The 22266-nt window shown below is 38.0% G+C and overlaps 2 protein-coding genes across 6 annotated transcripts in view; one reads left to right on the top strand and one right to left on the bottom strand.

Annotated features, from left to right (window-relative positions):
- Positions 1–487: 487 nt before the first annotated feature.
- Positions 488–14191, bottom strand: LOC110376998 (uncharacterized). Of its 2 annotated transcripts, XM_021335668.3 has the most exons (3): positions 13333–14178; positions 10146–10337; positions 488–2399 (listed from the first exon to the last, which is right to left on the bottom strand). In XM_021335668.3, the coding sequence occupies exons 1-2, from the start codon at positions 14089–14091 to the stop codon at positions 10152–10154; spliced, it is 945 nt and encodes a 314-aa protein (XP_021191343.3). In that variant the 5' UTR covers positions 14092–14178; the 3' UTR covers positions 488–2399; positions 10146–10151. The 2 variants fall into 2 exon arrangements, with proteins under 2 accessions (XP_021191343.3, XP_021191344.3); XM_021335669.3 differs by lacking the exon at positions 488–2399 and having other exon boundaries at positions 10199–10337; positions 13294–14191.
- A 7520-nt stretch (positions 14192–21711) lies between these two features.
- LOC110376985 (uncharacterized) overlaps positions 21712–22266 on the top strand; it is a 56077-nt gene continuing 55522 nt past the window's right edge. For all 4 annotated transcript variants that reach the window (XM_021335656.3, XM_021335655.3, XM_064035117.1 and 1 more), the window contains exon 1: positions 21712–21872. In XM_021335656.3, coding sequence (XP_021191331.2) covers positions 21716–21872 — 157 coding nt within the window. In that variant the 5' untranslated portion in view covers positions 21712–21715. The remainder of the gene's footprint in view (positions 21873–22266) is intronic.

Below are 22266 nucleotides of genomic sequence, written 5' to 3'. Positions count from 1 at the left end.
TGAGATAATTGGATGATCTGACACAGGTCGTGGGTAGGCTGTAGTTCCTTTTGGGAGTACATTTTTAGCAGTAGTCGTCCTGTAGCTGAAATAACGATGATGAAACTTGCACAAACACTCAGAATCCACTTGACTAGGATTTTTCCTGTGTGGGGATCGAATCTGCTCTCTAAGCAGGATATGTAAAAAAATACTTTTATTGTGACATTAATATTTCAGATTGCCGACATATCACTTCAGGCAAACTGTAGCTATTATTAAAGTATTCAACAAGTGACAACATTAGAATTAAATAACTTAGTAACAGACAAATAGTCGCCTTGATTTCCAAGCCACTGGTTTTTGTCTACAAAACAGTACTATATTAGGTTTCCAAAACGGCTACCGAATTAAAAAAAAACCTTGTGGTAAATAGACCAGGGTCATGTAACAAAGACTTGACACGGGAATCGAATCTTGTGCTCTGAACTGGAAATAAAACAACATAGATGTTCCACAGTTTATTTAGTTGTGACAAAATTAAACAAACAATCCTAATTATTTGACATTTTACCTCTTTATTTATGAAATAGGCTAATGAGGATGCATTTTAGTCGCGTGACTAGTAGGTATAGTTCCAATAACTATACTACTCCTAAGATAGCTATTTGATGCCTGTCATATACAAGTGTTTTGTTCAGATTACATTTTTACCATGAACAGTCAACAGTTCTGGTAGCAAAATTGGGACTGGTAAACTTATTTAATCCGAAGTATACTCTTATTTTACTCAGAAAAAATAAACAGTTCAAAAAGACGGATGAAAAACTTTTATAATTGCTTATTAAAATGAACATCGCAAACTTAACATTTATTAAATTGACTGAAACATCTAATCGTATAAGAAAGGGCACGACACTGCTGAATAAGATTAACAAACAGTGTAACTGGTATAAAACCCATTAATTAAATACCTTCTAAGCTAACTCCATAACTTAGTTCAATCACTAACCAAACAAGTTCAGTCTAAGAGATCCGAAAAACGAGTATTACATTAACTACTAAGTTCAATCTAAGTTACATAACTAAACAATATAATTATTACGAAAATGTCACTCATATAAAATATTCTTAAAATTGCATTACAAAATTGGTATGGTATTAATCTTATCAACAGAAATATAATTATTGAATTCCATGCATAATAATAATTTACCAATTGTGTATGATATTTCCATAGTCTTTGCAAATTCCACTTTTTATCAATTCATAATAACATTTTACAATTCATAATATTTTTTAAATAATAAATATGAGGCGGTAAAAACAAATAGATAGTCACTATACTCCGTTAAAGTAGGCACTTGACTAGAGATAAAAATCTTGATAGGACTTTTTATGAAGAATAAATTGTGGAGAAAAAATCATGTAAATACGATAATGACAATGAGTTATTCAAGTGAATACTTATTATACAGCAGTAGTTTATTTGTTTAATATGTATTTGTGTAAAAAGACCTATCAATATTGTTTGCCTTTAGTTAAGTGCCCTCTCAAACGGAGTATAATTCTCTTATTATTTAACCTAACAATATCAGTATTTCTCAATGAACTGTTAAGTACAAAATATACATATGCACGATCTCTGTGAATAACTTAATTAAAGTGTAAAACACATAATACACAGAGACAGTACAAAACGCTCATGTATTTCAGCTTGACATTAAAGAAAATGTACTTTAAAGATATCATTTTTTTTCTGACTCATATCAATTAAGGAAACTACAAGATTAAGTCAATAAAGAGTAGTATAAAATAGAGAATTTTTAATCTAATTTCGCATTAAGAGCGAAATTATCTCTTTCAATAATAATTATAAACCTTTTGAAAAGTACTTTCTGTTTCGAAGGTTTATGAAACCTTTTTGGAATGGATAAGATTATAATCAACGTCCAAACTTACAGATGTATACTGTAGATAATCAGTGGTTATTATATTTTCTATATTATATCATGGTCACTTTGATATGAAAATTGCATGATAATAACCTTTACAGAACTTACTTTTTGTCATGTTAATGCTCTTAAGATCTTGCTTGACCAAACTCAAATAGTTAAGCATAGTTTCTTATTACCTTCAATAAACACCTGTAACTTGACAGCTTAATTTACCCTCACATTGCAGACTAAACAGTCATCCGACATTTACGTACTACCATTCATCTTCATACTCATTTATGAGCCCAAACAAACTATCGGCCTACTAAAAGTTTGCAGTGTGAGGTCTTAATTGCAACAATGCAACTATCGTTTCCTAGGCATTAGAGCTAAATAACATGCAATTCTATTATCCTTTGGTGCCCCATGCCTTTGGTGCGTCGAACATTCGAGAAGTGGCCATAGTCAGGGATATCTCCAATTCTGAAACATTCATTATAAACATGATCAGTGGGTAATGCTTAAAAAGTTAATGACTTGTAATCACGAGAGTTCAATAAAACGATTTGTGCTTGATTTATTTTCTGCAGTTGTCTGTATCGAAATGGGGTTATGTGTGATAAGAGTTAAATAGGGTTCGAATGTCATCTTAAAATAGTTACCTACCTATTGGTTCTATCTGGTGATTTTTAAGAGTTATATGTAAAAGGTCAGTGTACTGGTCAATATTTGTCAGTCTACCCACGTTGTCTGCGTTGTCAACCCACGGTTTTAGGTACTGGTTAAACCTAACTAAGAATAAAGTCGCGATCTTCAAACTAAGCTACGAATTTTCAGTGATATAGGAACAGTAATTCAAGGATTTTTGGTCGCTGCGACCTGAGGGGACTGCTTCCCGCACCCGGATTAATGATATTTAGATTTTTTTAACACGCTTATATTAGCTTCACTTGTATTCTACGGAGGTATGTAAGTAAATCTTGAAATCTTAAGTTGACCCACTTCCCGGTCTTCGATTAGGATGAAATTTTGCTCTGAGTTCTGATGACAATAGATGACTAGTGTTTTTTTAACTATTTTCTAAAATATTTCCTGGGGACCAGTATCGAAATTATGTAAATAACCTTTTTGTGTGACCCTTATTTAAAACGCAATATTAGTAGGTCACCACCAAGTATTGGCAGCACAATAAACATTAAAATTAAAACAATTACGAATGAAAGCCGTTCAGTATTAATATTTGACAATACGCGTTAATAACTGATGCGTAACGGAACGTGTATTGTGGTTCCCGATTGTTCCTATAGAGGGCGCAATCGGTGATGTTTGTCGCGTTAAATATTGTTTGCAATATCGAGTCATGAAGGAACGGCGATATTCCTTAAAGCTACTGAGATATTAACTCTTACTATTAGATTCTTACCAGATTCAGCTTAATTATAGTGATACACAGTTATTACAGCTTGAAGTCGATAAATTTTTTATCGAGAATGGATGTGCGATGTTTAGGTACCTCAAAGATGACATTGATTGAAAGATGTATCAATAATAAAGACTAGTCGAAAAGAAAAAAAAATATTTAGATCACTGACTAATGACTATGCTCACTTCACTAGATTGGGAAACGGACAGGAAGATGCACAATAAGAATAAGTAGTTAGGATTGGAATTTGGGAAATTGAGTTCAACAAACATTGCACCTAGTAGGAGTCATTGGCTTATTCGGATAACATGCCCACGTTGGGAATATCAAAAGGACAAGCATATCTCCTCTGACACTTTCCTTTCCTAGCTCCACGACCACCGGTGGTTGGTTGGCAGCCATTGGCTAAATATGGCATAGTTTAGTATATTTGTTTGTTAATATGATGTAATTATGCCGAATGCGATTGTGGTTGTTCAACCAATCTGATTGCGGCTGTTAGGCTGCCAGTGGGCTGGTAATTGAGTGATGTGTCACGGGTAGCTGGTTGGTTTTGGTAAATTCCGTTGATTAAGGTTGATTTTTGGTTTATTTTATAAATTCACGTGTTTGTTATTATACTGCAATACTGATAGATGCCCTACGTTTGAGGACATGATATTTTTGTGACACAAGTTATTGGTCATTTTATGGTATGGGCATGTAATGAGGAGGGATGATACGCATGCAACAAAGTGTGTGCTAAGTATGAACGTAGATGGATGGAGAGGAAGAGGAAGACCTAAGAAAAGATGGATGGATTGCCTGAAAGATGACATGAATAGGAAGAGAGTGAGTGTCAGAATGACGAGTGACAGGGAAAACTGGAAGAGGATGACATATTGCGCCGACCCCAAATAAAATTGGGAACAGGGCAGGAGGAAGAAGAAGTTATTGGTCATTTTAAAGCTTGAGTTCGCCTAATAAAGGATATGAGTTCTATTTACATAGCATAGCACTGCATTGTGTAAAAGGTCCTCAAAAAGCCAAGATAAAAACATGGCATGCATTTGCAGGTAATGTAAATTTTCCTGAAAATATTTCTTTATAATTTGAAATCCGATACATTGAATCCATTGGCATATGAGCCGCCTCACTTGTCTCACCAAATGGTGCATGACTGACCTGAGTCACGCGCACGCGGCGCCAAGGTAAGCACACGTTATGCAACAGGCAGCCACTCGTGCGCAGGTTTAGCGCAATGGCTGGTGAGCGCTGTTTTAGTTGGTGCTATATGAGGGAGGATATGTGTCGTTTTTTTATATATTTTGATGATGTCATTTGAACATATTTGGCAGTCGTTACGGGTAGTGAGTACTGTAAGTCTGGCAACTAGTCTTACTTAGGGGTATTTGGTTACCCGAGAAAATGGGTTGATAAGGTCAGATAGTCAGACGCTCCTTTTACAACCAGGCTCTTCTTCTCCACTGGGCACTATGGGCACATGCCCAGGGCCCCGCGATCGAATGGGGCCCCCTTCCTGCCAGATTATCAAATGATAACCGATATTTTAGTTATTACCGAAAAACATTAATTTTGAAAAATCTGATGATAATGACCTACTACAATACCTACGCTTATTAGCTTTAGTTTGCCGCATGCGCATAGCTATACCTTGTACAACATAGCTTGAACAAAATATGTGGCTGTATGTATGTTTTAAACTATTCAAAATAAATTAATTCATCAATTTCATTGCACTGGTCATAAAAACATTGGGTAGGTAATAGACCATTGTTTTCAGTTTTTCTAATAAAAATTTACTTTGAAGCAATAAAAACTTAAACTTAAACTTAAGACCTTCGGAAAATGCTTTATGCTAAGCGAGTTACTTTTGTACATTATTTTTTAAATATCCAATTTTTTTATAGTTAATAACTAAATAAAAATAAAGAAGTCGGATCACAATCCATACAAAATTGCCTCACGTCCTATAACAATGTGACGTATCTCAAATAAAAGATAAAAATGTAAAAAAAATATGGCATACTATCTAACTATTTTTTTACAGCTCATACGAAAAAAATGATTTAAAAATTGTTCAGGCGCTGCTATGAAAACATCGTTTACAGGACTTTTTATTTATTTATATCTACTATTACTATTTATATACTATTTGTTTATAGGAATATTTTTTTGTTTGATCTGATGATGGAAACCCTGAGAAATTCAGGGCAACTTTTGAAAATTGTAGGCATGGGTAGGATAAAAACTTAATAATAAGGTGTATGTCTGATAACACTATGCATTAGTGAAAGTTTGGAGCTGACTTGATGATGGAGACGAAAGAACGCGAGGGAACTCGAAAACTAAATGTGTAAACTACCTCGTGTTTGGGCTTATATTATTCGTATTGAATAGACCTTTGCAACAGTGAAGGTTTGGAGCTGACTTGATGATGGAGACCAGAGAAGGTCGAGGGAACTCGTCAACTGAATATATGTAAACTACCTCATATTTGGTCTAATATTGTGAGAATTTTTTCCACTTGTATAATACAACCTGCTCCTTGTCAAAACTGTGTCTTTTCTTTTTAAATATTCTTTGACAGCTGTCATACAAACACATGTACCTAATTATTATGCTAATGACTGATTGTAAACTTGCTTGAGCGGATGTGCATTCGCAATAATCAATTTAGTATGTGTTTAACACAACTTTCTAATGAAGGAATTTGTCTACAGGTAGGTAAGTAGATAGGTGATGTGTTAATACACTGAATCATGAATATTATAAAACTGAAGAGTTTGTTTGTCTGAACGCGCTTCAGGAACTAATGGACCGGTTTGAAAAAAAAATTCAGTGTTATATTTATTGAGGAGAGTTCGTTTTATAAGGGTGCGTGAAGTAGGTGCCAGGTGCAGGTGAAACCGCTGTCAAAAGCTGATAATTTAACAGATATTCAGTAATTATTAACGCTTCTACGTATCCTGTGTACTTTATCTGTAACACTTAAAACTGTAACCAAAACAAAACTAAACCTTAAGCCCATGGCATAAGGCAGGTTTTCTATGTTATAAGAATTGCTGCAGTCGATTGAAATCTGTTTACAAAATGGAGAACTTATATGTAAGTAATTAGCGCATTGTTCGTGGCCTACTAAACAATTATAATCGCGTATTACTGTTGCAGATAAATTGTTTCAAAGTTTTACAAGATAAAATTCCTAATTAATTAAATAGCAAACATTGGTGACGGTCGGTTACTACTGATTTTTCCTTACCCTCATGTACCTGGGTAATTCGGTTACACTGGTAGTCAGACTTTCCAGCTTCTGACCTCCCGTAACGACTTCCAAAAATGTTCAAATGACATCCGGGACCCACCAATTTAAAGCGCCTTCCGAAATACCTGCTGAATTCGTCATTACAATATGGTCTCCCATCCACAGTGCGGATATTATTTACCTAAGTGGGCAACTCTTCCTTAAAAATAACTTATTTAATAGCTTTTGGTAGCTTTAATATTTTTAAGTAATACCTAGCATAGTAATTTGTGAAATCATCAGTATTTCTATTGTACCCGCGACTCGTAAGTACGTGTACGGCTTCGGATTGCGGCGCGATCGGTGCCAGCTCGCGCGCCGGTAATTAGCTTCAACGAGGGGTTGCCAGTTACAGGATGAAGGGTACCCGGATTGGGGAGAAAATTGTGACGTATGTATATAATTTTTAGAGTATCTTAACTCGAAGATAAAAAGTTATTTAATAATTGTGTTTGATACTTCGATTTTTTATAGAAAGTTCAAGTTTTGAACATGACTTACATACTGCCTAAGTGCCATGACTGACGTTATTGGACTTATAAATGAGTCAATATGTATCTTGACATAAAAAAAAACAATAATATGAATTGAGAATCTCCTCCTTTTTGGGAAGTCGGTTAAAAATTAGACTCATCAGTCAGCAGCACCAAGAAACAACCATTCAGGCTCTGAATAAGAAAAGTGTTTATTTATAAATGTTCAATCAATAACTATCGTTAATTTTGTAATTCGGATTTTACTGAAATGGTAAAATTATGTATCATATTAAAGTTAACTACATATTTTGGCCAGTAACCTAAAAACTTAACTCAGGGTCTCGCAAAACTAATTTCCCCATTTTCTGGGAAACCCACAGCATCTGGCAACCCAAGTAGTTACGTACAAACACCGCGATCCTGTCGAATATCGTTTCGCGTGTCTTCTATTCTAGTTTCAAGGCACAAAAAAGTTTCAATTTCGTTTGTTTTTCTAACTGACTTTATGCACGATTTGTACTTTAGTGAGTACATTAAAAACGGGACCCATCGAGTTGGTTTTTTGCGTAATGAGGCGCAAAAGAAATCATGGCGGAATTTGATTGTGACATGTTGATGAATATGTTAACGCTGAAGAAATAATAATGAGGAAGGCATGGTAACTAGCTACAAGTGGTTAGATTGAAAGTCTACATAGTTGGGCTTCTCTACCGCACACTGCAGACTAAAAAGTCGGCCGTAGTTGATCAAAAAAAATCCATCCATCCATTTAAAGTTTTCAGCCAGTCTGATACCAACTAAATACCTGATCTTTACTACCATTCATCTTCATACTGATTTATGAGCCCAAACAAACTATTGGCCGACTAAAAGTTTGTAGTGTCTGGGAGCTCTAAAGGACAGTGATGATGTATAGCATAAAAATGAATTCGCAGCTGATCTTTCAAAGACTTAAAAACAAATAATTGCATTGTAAATAGTTTCAGGCGTTTTGTTGTGAAAGTTACTTTCGCATTTACAATTTACTAACGGTGCTTACTTACTGTTTGTTTTAACAAGATAATTAACTCTTACAATAGATGTTAACACGCTGTTAGTTAAATATTGACGGTTTTTTTCTTCTTTTGTTTTAAGTTTAATGAATGACACAGGAATTGATAAACTTGATTCTAAGTTCAAGGGTAATATAGGTTAATGGTTTTTGTATGTTTAGACTTTGTTAAGTTATGTTATTTTTTTACTTCATTCGTGCCAATTATTACTTAAGTAGTTCGTTTTTTTGTCGTAATAATTAGGTATTATAAAAAGGTTATTCGTTTTTTTTTATAAAGTTGTATGAACGTCTTCTGGTCTATTTGTTTTATAAAATAGCAAACGGTAATAAATTGCGTGCGATTTTTTAAAATATCCGCGATTTTACTATATACATTGATGTACATTAAATTATGCAGATATTGTAGGTATCTTGAACACATGAAATGAAGTCAACATAAATCAAATAATAAATGTGAATAATCTGATAAACTGAAAGTCGACATCAACTATAGGTACCTAATGCGCCCGTCATTTTTAATTATCGTTAGGTTCGATCCCCGTTATATTGCATCAGTTTTTTAGCACAAACTTCTATGAGTCAATCTTCTGTGATTTACAACATCTAGAAAGTTCATATAAAACATCTAGAACTGTTAGTAAGATAGCCATTAGTTTTTGCCATTTAATGTGTTAGACAGACAAAAAAACAACTAGTTTTACCTTACGCAACATTACACAATTTATTTTTAATATGATTTTTTAGTGTCAATAAAAACCTGCATCCTAACTTTGATATTATAATTGCAAAATTAGCTACGTCTGTCCATCTAGATATGAGTTATAGTTTTTGTACTATCAACAACTGGTTTAACGTAGCTACTTACTTAGTTTCTTACAAATACTTTTTGAAAATTAGTTCAGTAGGTATACTGCCAATATGTTGGCCGATGTTTGTAGGGCCCAATATAAAAATAATGCCTAAACTGCCTGGTCGCTTAATTTTCTACTCTCAAGTCCTGGCTACTGTTACAAATTAGTATCAAACCGAGTAGTAAATTCCTTTAGTTTTAAAAGATGCGTCAAATATCCGGTATCTACCCGTCATTACTTAATTTTACACACTATGTTGTTGATATCCCAGACATACAGACACACATATGTATCATTATAATAACATTATTAGTCACGTGCAGATAATAGTGTTTATTTAATAATAAGTTATCATCAGCACTTCAGAATAAGTAGGAACAAGATTTGTTTGATAACGAACAAAGTACATCGATACACATGCTTCGGGAAACATACATTAATATATCATGTTAATATTTAATCTCCGATTATGATATTAGTCATTGAATACACACTTGGGCTACTGATTTGATCAACTTTGAAGAAAAGTGTGTCAAATATCCACTTAGAGTAGGCTTCTTTAATTAGCAAGTCAAAAAAAAAACAGAAACAAAAAAATGAGGCCGCACTGGATGTCCGGCAGATGTGAAACGTCTTAAACCACGCCTTGTGTACGACGTACATGCTCAAAAAGTGAAACTATGAAGTATGTCTTCTAATTAAAACTATGTGATATTTTACATATAAAAGTCGATCACATGGATTAGGCAGAAGAGACGGCACATTTTTGGCGTCAAACCATTATTCTTACAACGCAATCTTCTGTTTACTACACTGCGCGAAACTGATCAGACCATTCTACGATTCATCGATTATTATTACGACGAGAACAGTTAGTAAGTCAGTACATAATTTCAAACGTAACAATTTTAATACTCGGTAAGGCTAAAAATTCTGACAACTACTATTGCCAATGGGCTCGGACTGCCCAGGTAACTGGGTTGAGGAGCTCAGATAGGCTAACACTTCATGTAAAATACAATACTCAGCCGCATCTGGTTAAACCTAGGCGGAACCCAACACAGTTGTGAAAAGGCTAGACAGAAAAAGATAACAGAAAAATAACACCACCAGTTTCATACCTGAGATCATATAATATAATTCCTATCTGGCTGCCGTCGGCCAATCGCGAAGGGCCAGGCCCTCGCCCTCGCTGCGGCGGCGACGTCTCCTCGCAACAACGCCACCACATCGTCGAGGTAGCGGAGCGCCCGCGCCTCCGCCCCCAGCGCGCGCGCAGCCGCCGTGCATCGGCGCGCGCGCACTGATGAGGCCTGGAAAGATAGGACAATGGGTTAATTTTAGGATTTTTTGAGTTGGTGTGATGGGGGAGTGTTACTGGTATCCTAGAACGATATTCGAACACCGGTTTGTAGTAAAAATTCGATTATTTTCTGTCATTTTTTTTAACATTACCGTCATATTACACCTGAGTAGAAAGACCGTTGGAGTTTCTTCTAACAAAACTAGTCTCAGAACCATTTGCTATCATATAATAATACATAGGTACATATATGGAATGGACATTCTAAACTGTCAAAATTAACTTCCGTCTATGTCAATGATAAGATCAAAGCCTGAATTTTATTTCGTTCTAGAATACCAGCTTTAGACCGTTAACCCAAAGGATTTGAAATGTTTTAATGTTGCCATTTCTAATCTCCAAGAATGCAATAATTTCAAAAACCCCACACCAAAAGTGTCGCACATTTTTAAACCGTAAATCTGCATGAAATTGCCCATTAGTTGTGTTTGTTTATAGCTATAAACGATTAACATTTCTAAACATAGTCATAGTCCCAAAAAGGCGTCTTTTCGCACTCTCTCCAACGTTCGTGACTAACCGTCAGACGAATTGCATGAGACATGATATGTAACTGCATCTCGTATTTATACAAGAATCATAATTAAAAGATAGAAAATAAAGCATCATTTGCTTGATGATGAAGACTGTAGGAAATATCACCAACGAAAGCACCGCAGTTTATGAAGACTGACTGTCAGATAAACATGACCAACTTTGGAATCAAACGTCGACCACATCTCTGCAGGGTTTATAATATCTCATCACACCAGCCTGACAAGTCATGTAGCAATCCAAAGGCCGTTGCAGAAATGATTTGTCACTGAAGATTCATCAGGACAAAAAATCTAAAATTGTTTCCGAATTTGACTGATAACTTGTATCGTGACTCATAGTGACGTATTATCCTTTGGGACCAACAACAAAAAAAAACAACTCCCTATGCCGAATTTAAAGTAATTCCAAGACAAGAAGAAGATTTGAAGACCTTGAATTTAAATACTATCAAAGTACTGAAATATGAAAACCAAGAAAATTTTCGGTGAAGTAAATCGAACTTCAAATGAAAGACGAGATCGTATAAAACGACAGATGACAAAAAAATCATAGCAAAGATTTCATAGCAACCAATACAGATACAAATTAAGTGACCTCTAAACAGTAAGATCAAAATACGCCTGAGGATGATTTAATTACAACCATTAACTCTGATCCGGCTGCTAAGTGATCGCATTTCTTAAATATTAAAGTTAAAGCATCCCACTCTGTAAAAACAAAGAGTTAATATGCTTATAACAACATAAGGCAAAATATATGACATGTTAATTATTGTTTAGCGATTTCCTCATAGGCATACTAGATGTTACCACATCACAATGACAGGAAAATTGATAGAAATATGCTCGTGTTGATTGAAGCAAAACATCAAATTATTACAATGATACGATGTTAATGGCAGTCTAATTTAATTGTGATGATGATGATTATGGTCATCTTGACCATGGCCATGACCATGATCAAGAAGGAGGTGGTAATGTGAGTCACAGTTTTAGCCAGTCACGTTTAAAAAGTATGCACATCATCATCTTTCTGACGACAATATGCAGATATACTCATGATACGTAACATAGTTTGACAACTGTAAAAACTGAAGTATCAATTATTAAGATGTATGCATGATGCAATAAAACAAGATTCGTATTTTCACTTGTCAGTGGCAAAATCGTCGACATCGACGGCATAGATTGCCAGAAACAAAAACAGAATAGACTGATTGAAACGACTATCTAAAAGAAATAGTTGTTTTCATTGACATAAGAAGATTGGACAATTATCACACTATTTAAAATCTAAGAAAAGCAAATTTTAATTCATTGCCATAAAATATGGATATTTCGTATAGTTACACAGACACTGATTTGAATATTGTAGCTTAGTCAAACATGTCTGTGCATTATCAAAATAACAAGCAAGTAATTATTATGAATAGTTATCATATGCTTCGAGTTGTTTGTTCACGTACACACTCTTATCATTTGTTATTGTTTGACACTCAAATATTATGAGATTATGCTAATTAGCTTAAATGAGTGCACTTTTTCAGGGTCAGCGTCATTATTGACATTATTTGTTTTCTTTTACTTTTGAGCTTGTAAGATACTTTTTCAGAATTATGAAACTTAGAACCGTGTGGATGGTATATCGTTGAGCTCGCACATACCGGGTGCTAATGTAGTTAGTGAAGCGAATCGTTCCGCATTCATGAAGAGGATTATAACATTATGAAATCGGCCGCACCGCCACTGCTGCTCAACAGTTACTGACAGTTAGAAGTGTCATGTGCATACACACCATGCTACCATGAACACGTTCATCATTTACCCTCGGAATCCTTTGCACGAGAAATATAAGTTCGCTTTGCAAAACTGAATAACTGTAACCAATATTTATAACTTACGTGAAGATATACTTCGGAAAATATTTCCAAAAAACTCACTTTAGCGGAACTTGATGTAGAATCCTAATTAGCGAAGAACACAATTAGATTTACGTGTCACTAACACCAGAGCTATGCGATAGACAGAGACAACGGCCGAAGTGAAAGTAGCACGAAACACAAGATAATGTATTACTTAATGATGCAGTTAACTAGATCGTTTGTTTAACTGCACGCAGATAACGAGCCGGCGATGTGTGCCGAACGACCGAACCAATCAATTTCATTATACCGATGCATCCGGTTGCGATACTTCCACACAACACAGATATGCTTATGAGTCGGCGGCTATTGCACTCGACGGGGCTACTAACTGCTACGAGTTATTGAACGAAAGGAAATTCATATCCTGAGGAGGTGGTGCTACGTGCGAACAGATCGGTTCGGTGCGAAGCGTGCGAGAGTCGCAGGGCGGCAGAACGGTACGAACGCGTCAGGGGTCGCGGCGAGCCAGGCGCCGGGCCAGCACCTGCAGGTCGGCGTGGATGTCGGCCAGCTCGCAGTGCAGGTCGCGCGACTGCGCCAGCAGCGCGTCCAGGCGGCGCGCCGTGGCCGACAGCGCGCACTCCTCCGCCTCGTCCTCCTCCACCGCCAGCGCCAGCCGCGCCAGCCGCTCACGCTCCGCCGCCGCGCGCACCTCGCCGCCACGCCGCACCAGCTCGCGCCGCGCTCCTTCCTCGCGCTCCGCCTCCTCTGCCTCCGCCAGCTCGTCCGCCAGCGACCGCTCCGCCGCTGAGCTCTTTGGTGTCTGACTAGTTTCTTCAGCAACTGTCGCTGTTTCTGGCTCTTTGTCCGATTCTGGAGATTCTGGTGGCCTGTGATGTGGTTCTGGTGTAGACGCGGTGAACAATGGGCTCGGCGACTGCAGAGCTCGCTGTAGGAACCTCCGAGTATCCTCGTCCAGCGGCCTGGTGAGGCCACGACGTGGAATGGGCCGCACAATAGCCTCGAGAGCATCTCGGCCGGGATCCTCGGGGCGCAGTAGCTCCAGGATGCGGGAGCGTGGCGGGGAGATGGCTGAGCACACGTCGTAGCGCGGCGCTAGCTTGTCCTTGTCCCCGGGGGCGAAGGCGCAGAGGTTGTCGTTGAGCAGCCGGTAGCCGCGCAGCGTGCCGTGTCCCTCCGGCGGCAGCGCGGAGGGCTGGCAGTGCGCCGGCTCGGGCTCCACGATCTCGATGTAGTGCGTGGCGCGCGGCTCGTCGCGCGGCGTCTGCGTGAACACGTTCATGTCGCGCTCGGGCGGCGCGCGCGCTCGCACTGCGCCCGCGCCGGCCTCTCGCGCGCGCCCCACCGCGCGAGGACAGCCCGCAAGGACGCGGGACCTGACACGCGGCGCCACTGCACCCCACGCACCACTGATTACATACACCACCACAAAACTATCTACCTACCTGAAATCTTACGCTTCAGATAAAATTTAAAAAAACCCCCGACCCAAAAAAAGTACGCAATAATTATGACAAAAGGTTAAAAACGCTAAACCCTATAAAAAGCAAAAAATAACTTTTAACACTACGTAAACTAAATTTTGTCGTGTCGGGGGACCGCTCTAATTCATTACTTTAGAGGTAGATGCGTGTTTTTTTTTTAACGAATGTTGTAATTAGGTAGGTATCATTTGATTTATTTAAGTATTTATGAAGGTAAAAAGCGGTCCCCCGACACGTCAAAATTTAGTTTACGTAGTGTTAAAAGTTATTTTTGCTTTTATAGGGTTTAGCGTTTTTAACCTTTTGTCATAATTATTGCGTACTTTTTTTGGGTCGGGGGTTTTTTTAAATTTATAATTTAATTTTATTTCATGCTTTTTAAAGGAGCTCCTTAATTTTTCCTTCTTTCATTTAATTTATTTTATCTTAAGATGGGGTCGCTATATGCGATCTCGGCCAAAGGAAGCTGTTTAGGTAATGCTCATGACAAACTGGTTCTGGGAGAATTGCACAGATTGAGAAACAATAAAGATTAACCTTTGGACATTCTACATTTTCAGCAAAAAATATAAATCGGTTTATCCGTTTCATTCCGGGATTCCAGGGTTTCATCCACCACATCCCATTTCCAGCATCAGGTTGTCGTCAATCAGAAACATGAAGAGAACTCGTCAAGACAAATTCAACGAGCCCAAACTCGATGGGTTTACTAAAAGGCAGTTCAGGGTTACGTCTCCTACCTTCGTGCCCTAACAGCAGACCAGCTCAGTGGTTCCAAAAGACATTAGTGTTTCAAATTTCAGATCCCACATATACTTGCAAGTAAACTGAGCGTGTAACATTCCTATCACATCTAGCAAACGAGCTGATGACCTTGAAGACCTGAACCGATTTCCACCAAACATAGCTAAGAACACTCCCGACTGACATACCTTTTAAACAAAAAAAAACGCATTACAATCGGATCATCCGTTTGGGAGCTACGATGCCACATACACACACACACACACACACACACACACACAGACACGTCAAACTTATAACACCCCGTCGTTTTTGCGTCGGGGGTTAAAAAGTATGTCTATAAATAGGCAGCGACTTGGAAATTGTAAAACTGCGCATTCCGTGTCGGGTGCGCTGCGTTTTCTCGAATCACTCGAGTGCTTCTGTTTCGCTTTTGTTACAGTTTATTGAGAACTCGCTGAACGTTCGATGTTCATGAAACGTTATATTTATTCCTTTGAACTCGAGTGTATACGTATTTGCAAAAAAATCTTTGCAAAGGTGTTCTTACTTTCTCAAAAGGAAAGGTTCAATATGGGTTTTAATGGATTTTATAAATAGCTCACTTGGCATGACATTTACTTATAGACATTTGGATAAAGTTAATGTTAGACGATGTTTAAATAATGTAACACAAGTTACACTACATTTTCAAAATTGGTCAAAAGAGCCCTGGCCCCCATGTATCGTAATTTGGTGAAATCAATAGCCGCCCACAGTTATCAATTGGTATGAAGCTTCTATTATTATGTTTAGTTACGCGGACGAACTGGTCGTGGGCACATACCACAAATATTTGTCATTTAAATAAGATTGCGTAACAAACTGGTTCAGTTAATGTTAATGGCATGCTAATTGCGGTTTTTTTACAAGCCAAATATGTTAATGAAGTAATAATAAAGTGCCAAATTCATTCAAAATTATTTAATTATTGAATTTTAATGCAATAATTGTGACCATAACTCAGGATAACGACTGCCTTATTGGTCCAGTTGTCACGAGCTGTTACTATTAACTATTGAACGTGTTGGCAATGAGTTCGATTCCTGGGTGACGGAAAATGTCAGTGGGTTTTTTTTTTACGGGAGTTTTCAATACCAACCTGTTCAAGATTTAGTAATTGCACAACATTTTAATATAATTGTAATTCACTTTGATGCCCGGACGGCAGACCTGACTAACCTTTGAAATAAAATATGCAAGCTATTTCATAGTAATGAAGGTCGTATTTTAAACCAATAGTTTATTTACAAAAACAAAATAGATTAAAAAAGTTATTGAAACTTTAAGACGATTAAGCTAAATTAGGTCACCTATCTCAAATTACCTATTTAACACTCGTGAGACAATATTTATTGAATTTTAATAAAAACAACCGGTTTTGAGTTCTTTTATACAACATTGTATATTATTATGTTCTATTATGTGGGAGGCCACACACAGGACTTATGCGGGCGTGCCGAAACCGGGTTCCCACACTAGAAATAAATGAAACTACTTCTGCCAACAATTATTTACCTACTTCATTGTGAAAGTAACTCTGTATGTTTTCCGGACAGCCTATTTGCCTGAACACTTTCACAGTAATACAGCTGAATCGATGAAGATCTTTGATATGCACGCTTGCAGAAAACTGCAAACCTATCGTCAGTGGCGGCATGTAGCTCTTTCTCTGTACAGATGTTGGGTACGTAAGGTACCTTTGAAATTCTGTGCTGGTTTGTGGTGTTGCACTGCACCCACATCTGCTGTCGTCAGTGTAGCTTTGTTGAAAGTACTTTCTAAATAAACTATAAAACTGGCTCCAATATTTAATTGTGCCATCAACCGTTTCTTCAGTAACAAAATGACCATGAAAACTTCAATATTAAAAGTCCTCGAGAAAATTTTATTCTAGATCTGTGATCCATTCATACGCCAGCTATATGACATGAAGCCGTGCTGGTATGTTACACTCGCGTGCAGCAATCAGAGTGGACGGGACGCCCCACCAACACGTTCTGCTCAATGCTTCGGTAGCCGCGTGCGCACCGTGTGTAATAACTGAAGTTGATTTACTTTGTAGGTACGCTTTGTTGAAAAAATTATATTAATTAGGTGTACAGATAAAGAGTTTGTTGATGAGTAGCTTTACATACTTACGAATTGAAGTCCTTCATGTTACCCCAACGGGGCTCATGAGGGCCAAGGCATGCCGGGGCTGCGGGATTGTTCAAAAGAGTTACCGCGGCCCTGGTACATAAAAGGCACACTAAAATTACAGGATAATATAGGTGGTTTTCCTCATTACGCTGAACTATTTATAATACAAAAATATATCTATTTACTATATGTATGTAGGTGTGCAGGCTGAAAACCGGATGAACTCAGATTCCAATAAATATTCACCGACGTTATTTATTACATTTTATCGATATCGATGCAGCCTTTACCTAGATAAGCTAGGTAGGTATAAATGTCTAGGTAAAATGCTTGTCTGTAAACTATAACAAAGAATATCTTTATTGAAACACGATCAAAATATTTTCCACGAAATTCAGGTTATCATTTCCCCGACATACTTACATACCAAAAAACGGCGCAAAAAGGAAAAGAAAAACCGATTAAGAAAGCAAAACAAACGAAAAAAAGGATACCGCTGTCCTCTGTCCAATCGATCAATCGATTAATTGCGTGAATCAATCAAGATTACGGCGGAAAAAAAGGTTTGAAGATAAAAAGGAATGGAGGCCAGGATCAGCAGAGGTCTCGAATACCAACCGGCCGGTGAAGACGTAGAGGCCGTTGTCAGGTACCCCAGGCCACCGCTGATGATGATAAACAGTCGAATTTCCCGTCTGCTTCTACGCAGACACGTATCTGCGATTGTTTCGGCGATAGCGGCTTATCTGCGATAATTTGAACGTGTAACGATAGTGTTTCGTGATTTTTATTAATTGCTGTCGACGCTTCGACGGGTGGCGGCCGCTTGTGACATACTTTTATACTTTATGTACGACAATATCATAATGAAACATGTTTTTCTTGCAGGCATGGCAAACAGTGCATATCATGTCTGTTTTTCAGGAAGGGAAAGTGTACTAATTATGGGCATGCACCCAGATTATTTTAGCCAATAAAGCCTAGGACGCTATAAATCTAATCAGACGGGGAAAAAATCCGCTAAAACGACGACCACGTCAGGACTATCTTGACAAGTATCAAGAATTAGTGAAACTAATATTAATTTAAACATAAAGTTCTACCTAGGGCGCGAGAGCTGTATATGTACCCGCACATTGCAAAATTTCAGTCGGCCGGTAGTTGTTGGGCTCATAAATCAGTAGGAAGATGAATCAAGTTTTTATTCGGTATTAGACCGACTGCAAACTTTGCGGGGAAAAGCCGAGAACACTCAATTAAATGCAATAGAAATGTACCAACACCACAAAAGCACCCCGTGAATGCGTAAAGCTTTTCACATTGAAACAGAAATAAAACCCTCTACACACGAGCAGGAAATCGTCCGGTGAAATCTCCGCAGGCGTCAAGTGCGCCGATGTGACCATCTCCAATGTTTGCGCTGGCAATTTCCTACCCGACACTCTGTCATGGCTATCGCGATGCCCGGCGAGTGTGGGTACGGCTTTAGATATTTTTAGGAGTATGGATTTCTGGACTTTAGGAAAGTTCTGTTACAAATATTTAAAGCAATTTTCTTCTACATATTCTCTTGGTATATTTTATAATTTCAAAGATTTTTATTTCATATCTATAATAATAGACCTATTACAGGCGATTAAGAAACGTCAAACAAGAAGGGTCTTACTACAAAAACTTTGAACCCTGTTTTACACTTGTCTAATAAAATTTTGGCTGCAAAATGAACCATATGTCAACGTCATAATTTGACATTTTTTTAGACAAGGCATAAACTGACGTTTAAAAGTTTTTGTGGTAAGACGGGAAGTGTTTGCAATATTTTCTAGTTTGACTCCGAGAAAATTATAAAATGCAAGTTGAACTAGGAAGTCATATAAGAAAATTATTATATAAACTACTTACTAAGTTAAGAAATTGAACAAACCAAGTTAAATAATTCAAATAACATAATTTGATACAATGATGTCATTTTCACACTGGTTCTAGACCATTTAAATTGGTGTGAGTAACAAAAAATGTAAAGGCATAAATTAGGCTAAAATCCCACAAAAAATATCCAGTTATTGACTTATAACGGAGCCTTTTTGCGGCCTATATTATCTTAGGTACCAACATTTTTTTAATATTTAGTCATCCCAGGCTACCAGATAGACCGCTCCTAGTTAAGTGGTTTACTATTCTGGAAATTTCGAAACTTTTCGTTTTCATTTAATGTTGAGGTATATCTTGAGTTTATATTTATATTTGCGTTCCTTTTTAAACAATAAATACCTAATTACCTAATAGGGAATTAATGATTACGCATACTTAAAATTATGACGAATATCCCTAAATTATTTCTAGTTCATGCCAGATAAAGGAATGAGTAATGGAACAGTAATTATAATATAATCTTTTGTTATCTTTATATTTACATTTTATTGATTATTATGGAAATATCCTCGAGCCAGGATAAGTCGAGGAGACCATGATAATGGTGGTAGGTGATGATGGTCTGTCATGATGATGCTGTTTCTGACTTCAAATGTCTTGAGTAAGATCCAGGCTAGTTGCAAGAAAGTAGCAATTTGAAACAATGCATTTAACTCCCAAATAACTGGAAAAATGGGAACAGCAACTAGATAAGGCGGGAAGTGATGAAAATATGAATCTTCTGTCTTTTGAACCAATTAATAAGAGTGGGATATCTTAGAGTATTAACTGCTGTGTGCAAGTTTTGGTGGATGGCATTGTACGAGAACATCGTGTTCTTTCTACTGAATATGAACTGTACATGAGCCTAATAGCCTGGTGTAGGTACCTTGCGTGAAGATGGGAAGAGACCAGACAGTGTGACTTTGTCAGTTATTGCTGTGGATGTTGGAAAAGCCCTTGGTGTGCGACATGAGTAGACAGTATAGCATCATTGCATCTGACAAACTATAGGATTGAACGTTGACGTTTTAGCCGTTGATTGCCTACTTTTGATCGTTAGTTTCTAAGTGGATTACCAAAAAGGGTTTCTGGAAGTTGTTGATGTAGGTATTTACAGGAGTGGACATCAGACTTGTTGATGTCATTGAGTTATCGACATTTGCCTCGTGGCCCGAAGTACTTACCTACTGGCTCTAATCCTAAATACCCAGAGTAGATAAGAACTGACATATTAGCAGGCAGGAGTACTCACTGAACATTTTGTAACATTACTTAGAAGCCAATCTTGACACGGTTTCAGGATTCCATATACTCAAAACTTGTCAAAAAGATACCTTTGTGTGGAGGGCTCTTGAGTCAAGAGGCTCTCAGGAGGAGTGTCGGTGGGGGGCGGAGGGGGGGAGGTTAGTCAGTAAGGGTACCCTTCTACCGTCAACTTGACAAGTCGGCGTTGGTCTGAGGACCTGGCACTCGCTGGTTCGAGACTAATACCAACTTTAGGGGGTTCGGTCCCCCTTATCTATACTCGTACATTTCCATTTTTTGAGGTTTTTCAGCATTGCGGTTATCAATTGGGTGGTTACACGAGGAAATTGCGAGCTGATAATGAGTTTATTGCATGAATAATTTTGTCATTATAATTTATTGTACATATCAATCCAAAGGCTATTTAGTATTCTGTGGAAAATATTTTTACCTATATGTTTTAGATTTTTAATGCAGGTTAGGATTAAGATGATGATTTATCAGTACTTCAATCGCTCTTTTTTAAACACTGAGTTTAGGATGAATGCTGCAGAGGCCCACGATGATTTCAACCTAGCAGCATATTCCTGCGCATACTGTCCAGTAACAAAAATGCTATAACCGTCGGCATTTGTAGTTGGCTCAACAGAAGCGCCGCAAAGCGCCCACTTACCAGCAAGCCCATAAATAAATCAGCCAGTTAAGCTGACAGCTATATTTCCTTTCCTCCCATTACAAAAATACGAGCTGTTAATGCCCAAAAGCCGTGTGAGTGTTAGTAAATAGAGTAGTAATGCAGCATTGATTGGTCGCTCATCGGGCTCTTCGTTCATTCACTCGTGAGTCATAGGGCGCGAGAGCCCGCGGGACGCCGTACGATGCCCGACTGCCAGGGGGTTGCCAGGTAAGCATAGGGGGTGGATTTTGGAGTTATACGTTTTTGACTATTGCCTTTGGTAGGGGAAAAGTTCCAAGGGAAATAGAAAAGTATCTGGCGGATTGATAAAAGTAAAAGTCCTGCTATTGTAATTAGGACTCTGGTTGAGTTTATGGGCATTACTATAACTTAAGCATTGCATCTCACAGTATGGTACAGAATGAGTTTTCGAAATTATATTTGCTGTGATTGCCCTCATTTAGGCTGCTTACTCGATAAAAATAAGTACTTTTAGTAAAGGAAGAAATAAATGATAAGACAGTTTCCCTAGCAACAGCACTTTTTACCCTTTGTACCAATTTCCATTTTCCGAGATTTTCACATTTTCCTTTATTTTGTGTTGTAGCAACCCCTTGCCTGGCGAGCGTGCGAGGCGGGGCTCTCGGGAGCGGGGGTGACGCATGCGCGGTGCGCGCGCTGGGTCGATAGGGCGCCGCGGTCAGTCCGCGCCGCGCCGGGCCACTGAGAGCCCGCGCCGCCCCGCCATGAGGGCGCGCGCGCTACTTTTCCTCCTCGTGGTTTATGCTACCTACAGCCATGCTGAGAAGAGCAAATTCTGTGAGTCCTATTACCCTTAACTCTTAAAATAACCACCATTTTACTTGCAACATTATTTCCCGTGTTTTTCCCTTAGCTTGGGGGAGATTGCCGCCGGTTTGTACTTCTTGGGCCAAGTAATAAGTTTCAGCGTCTTACTACTTTCAGGCATCGAATATATTTATGAAAAGCACCAATAGCGGCATGCATGATTTAAGTTAAACTAAGAAGGGGTCTGAAAGCTCACAATCCAATTTTCGCGGCAACTCAGCACTCAAGTAAGTGAGTCGTAACTTACGAAGTCTTAAATCCTTTTAAATGGAATTGGAGCTGAGCCTTTCCTGTCCAAAAAGGGTTGGGGTTAGTTATGTAAAATTACGTTTCTGTTATATTGTCAGGAAATAGGTCACCAAGA

The sequence above is a fragment of the Helicoverpa armigera genome, chromosome 6, assembly GCF_030705265.1.
Source record: "Helicoverpa armigera isolate CAAS_96S chromosome 6, ASM3070526v1, whole genome shotgun sequence".
Taxonomy (NCBI): domain Eukaryota; kingdom Metazoa; phylum Arthropoda; class Insecta; order Lepidoptera; family Noctuidae; genus Helicoverpa; species Helicoverpa armigera.
The sequence above is the reverse complement of the archived record's forward strand: the minus strand, read 5'-3'. Positions and strand labels throughout refer to the sequence as shown.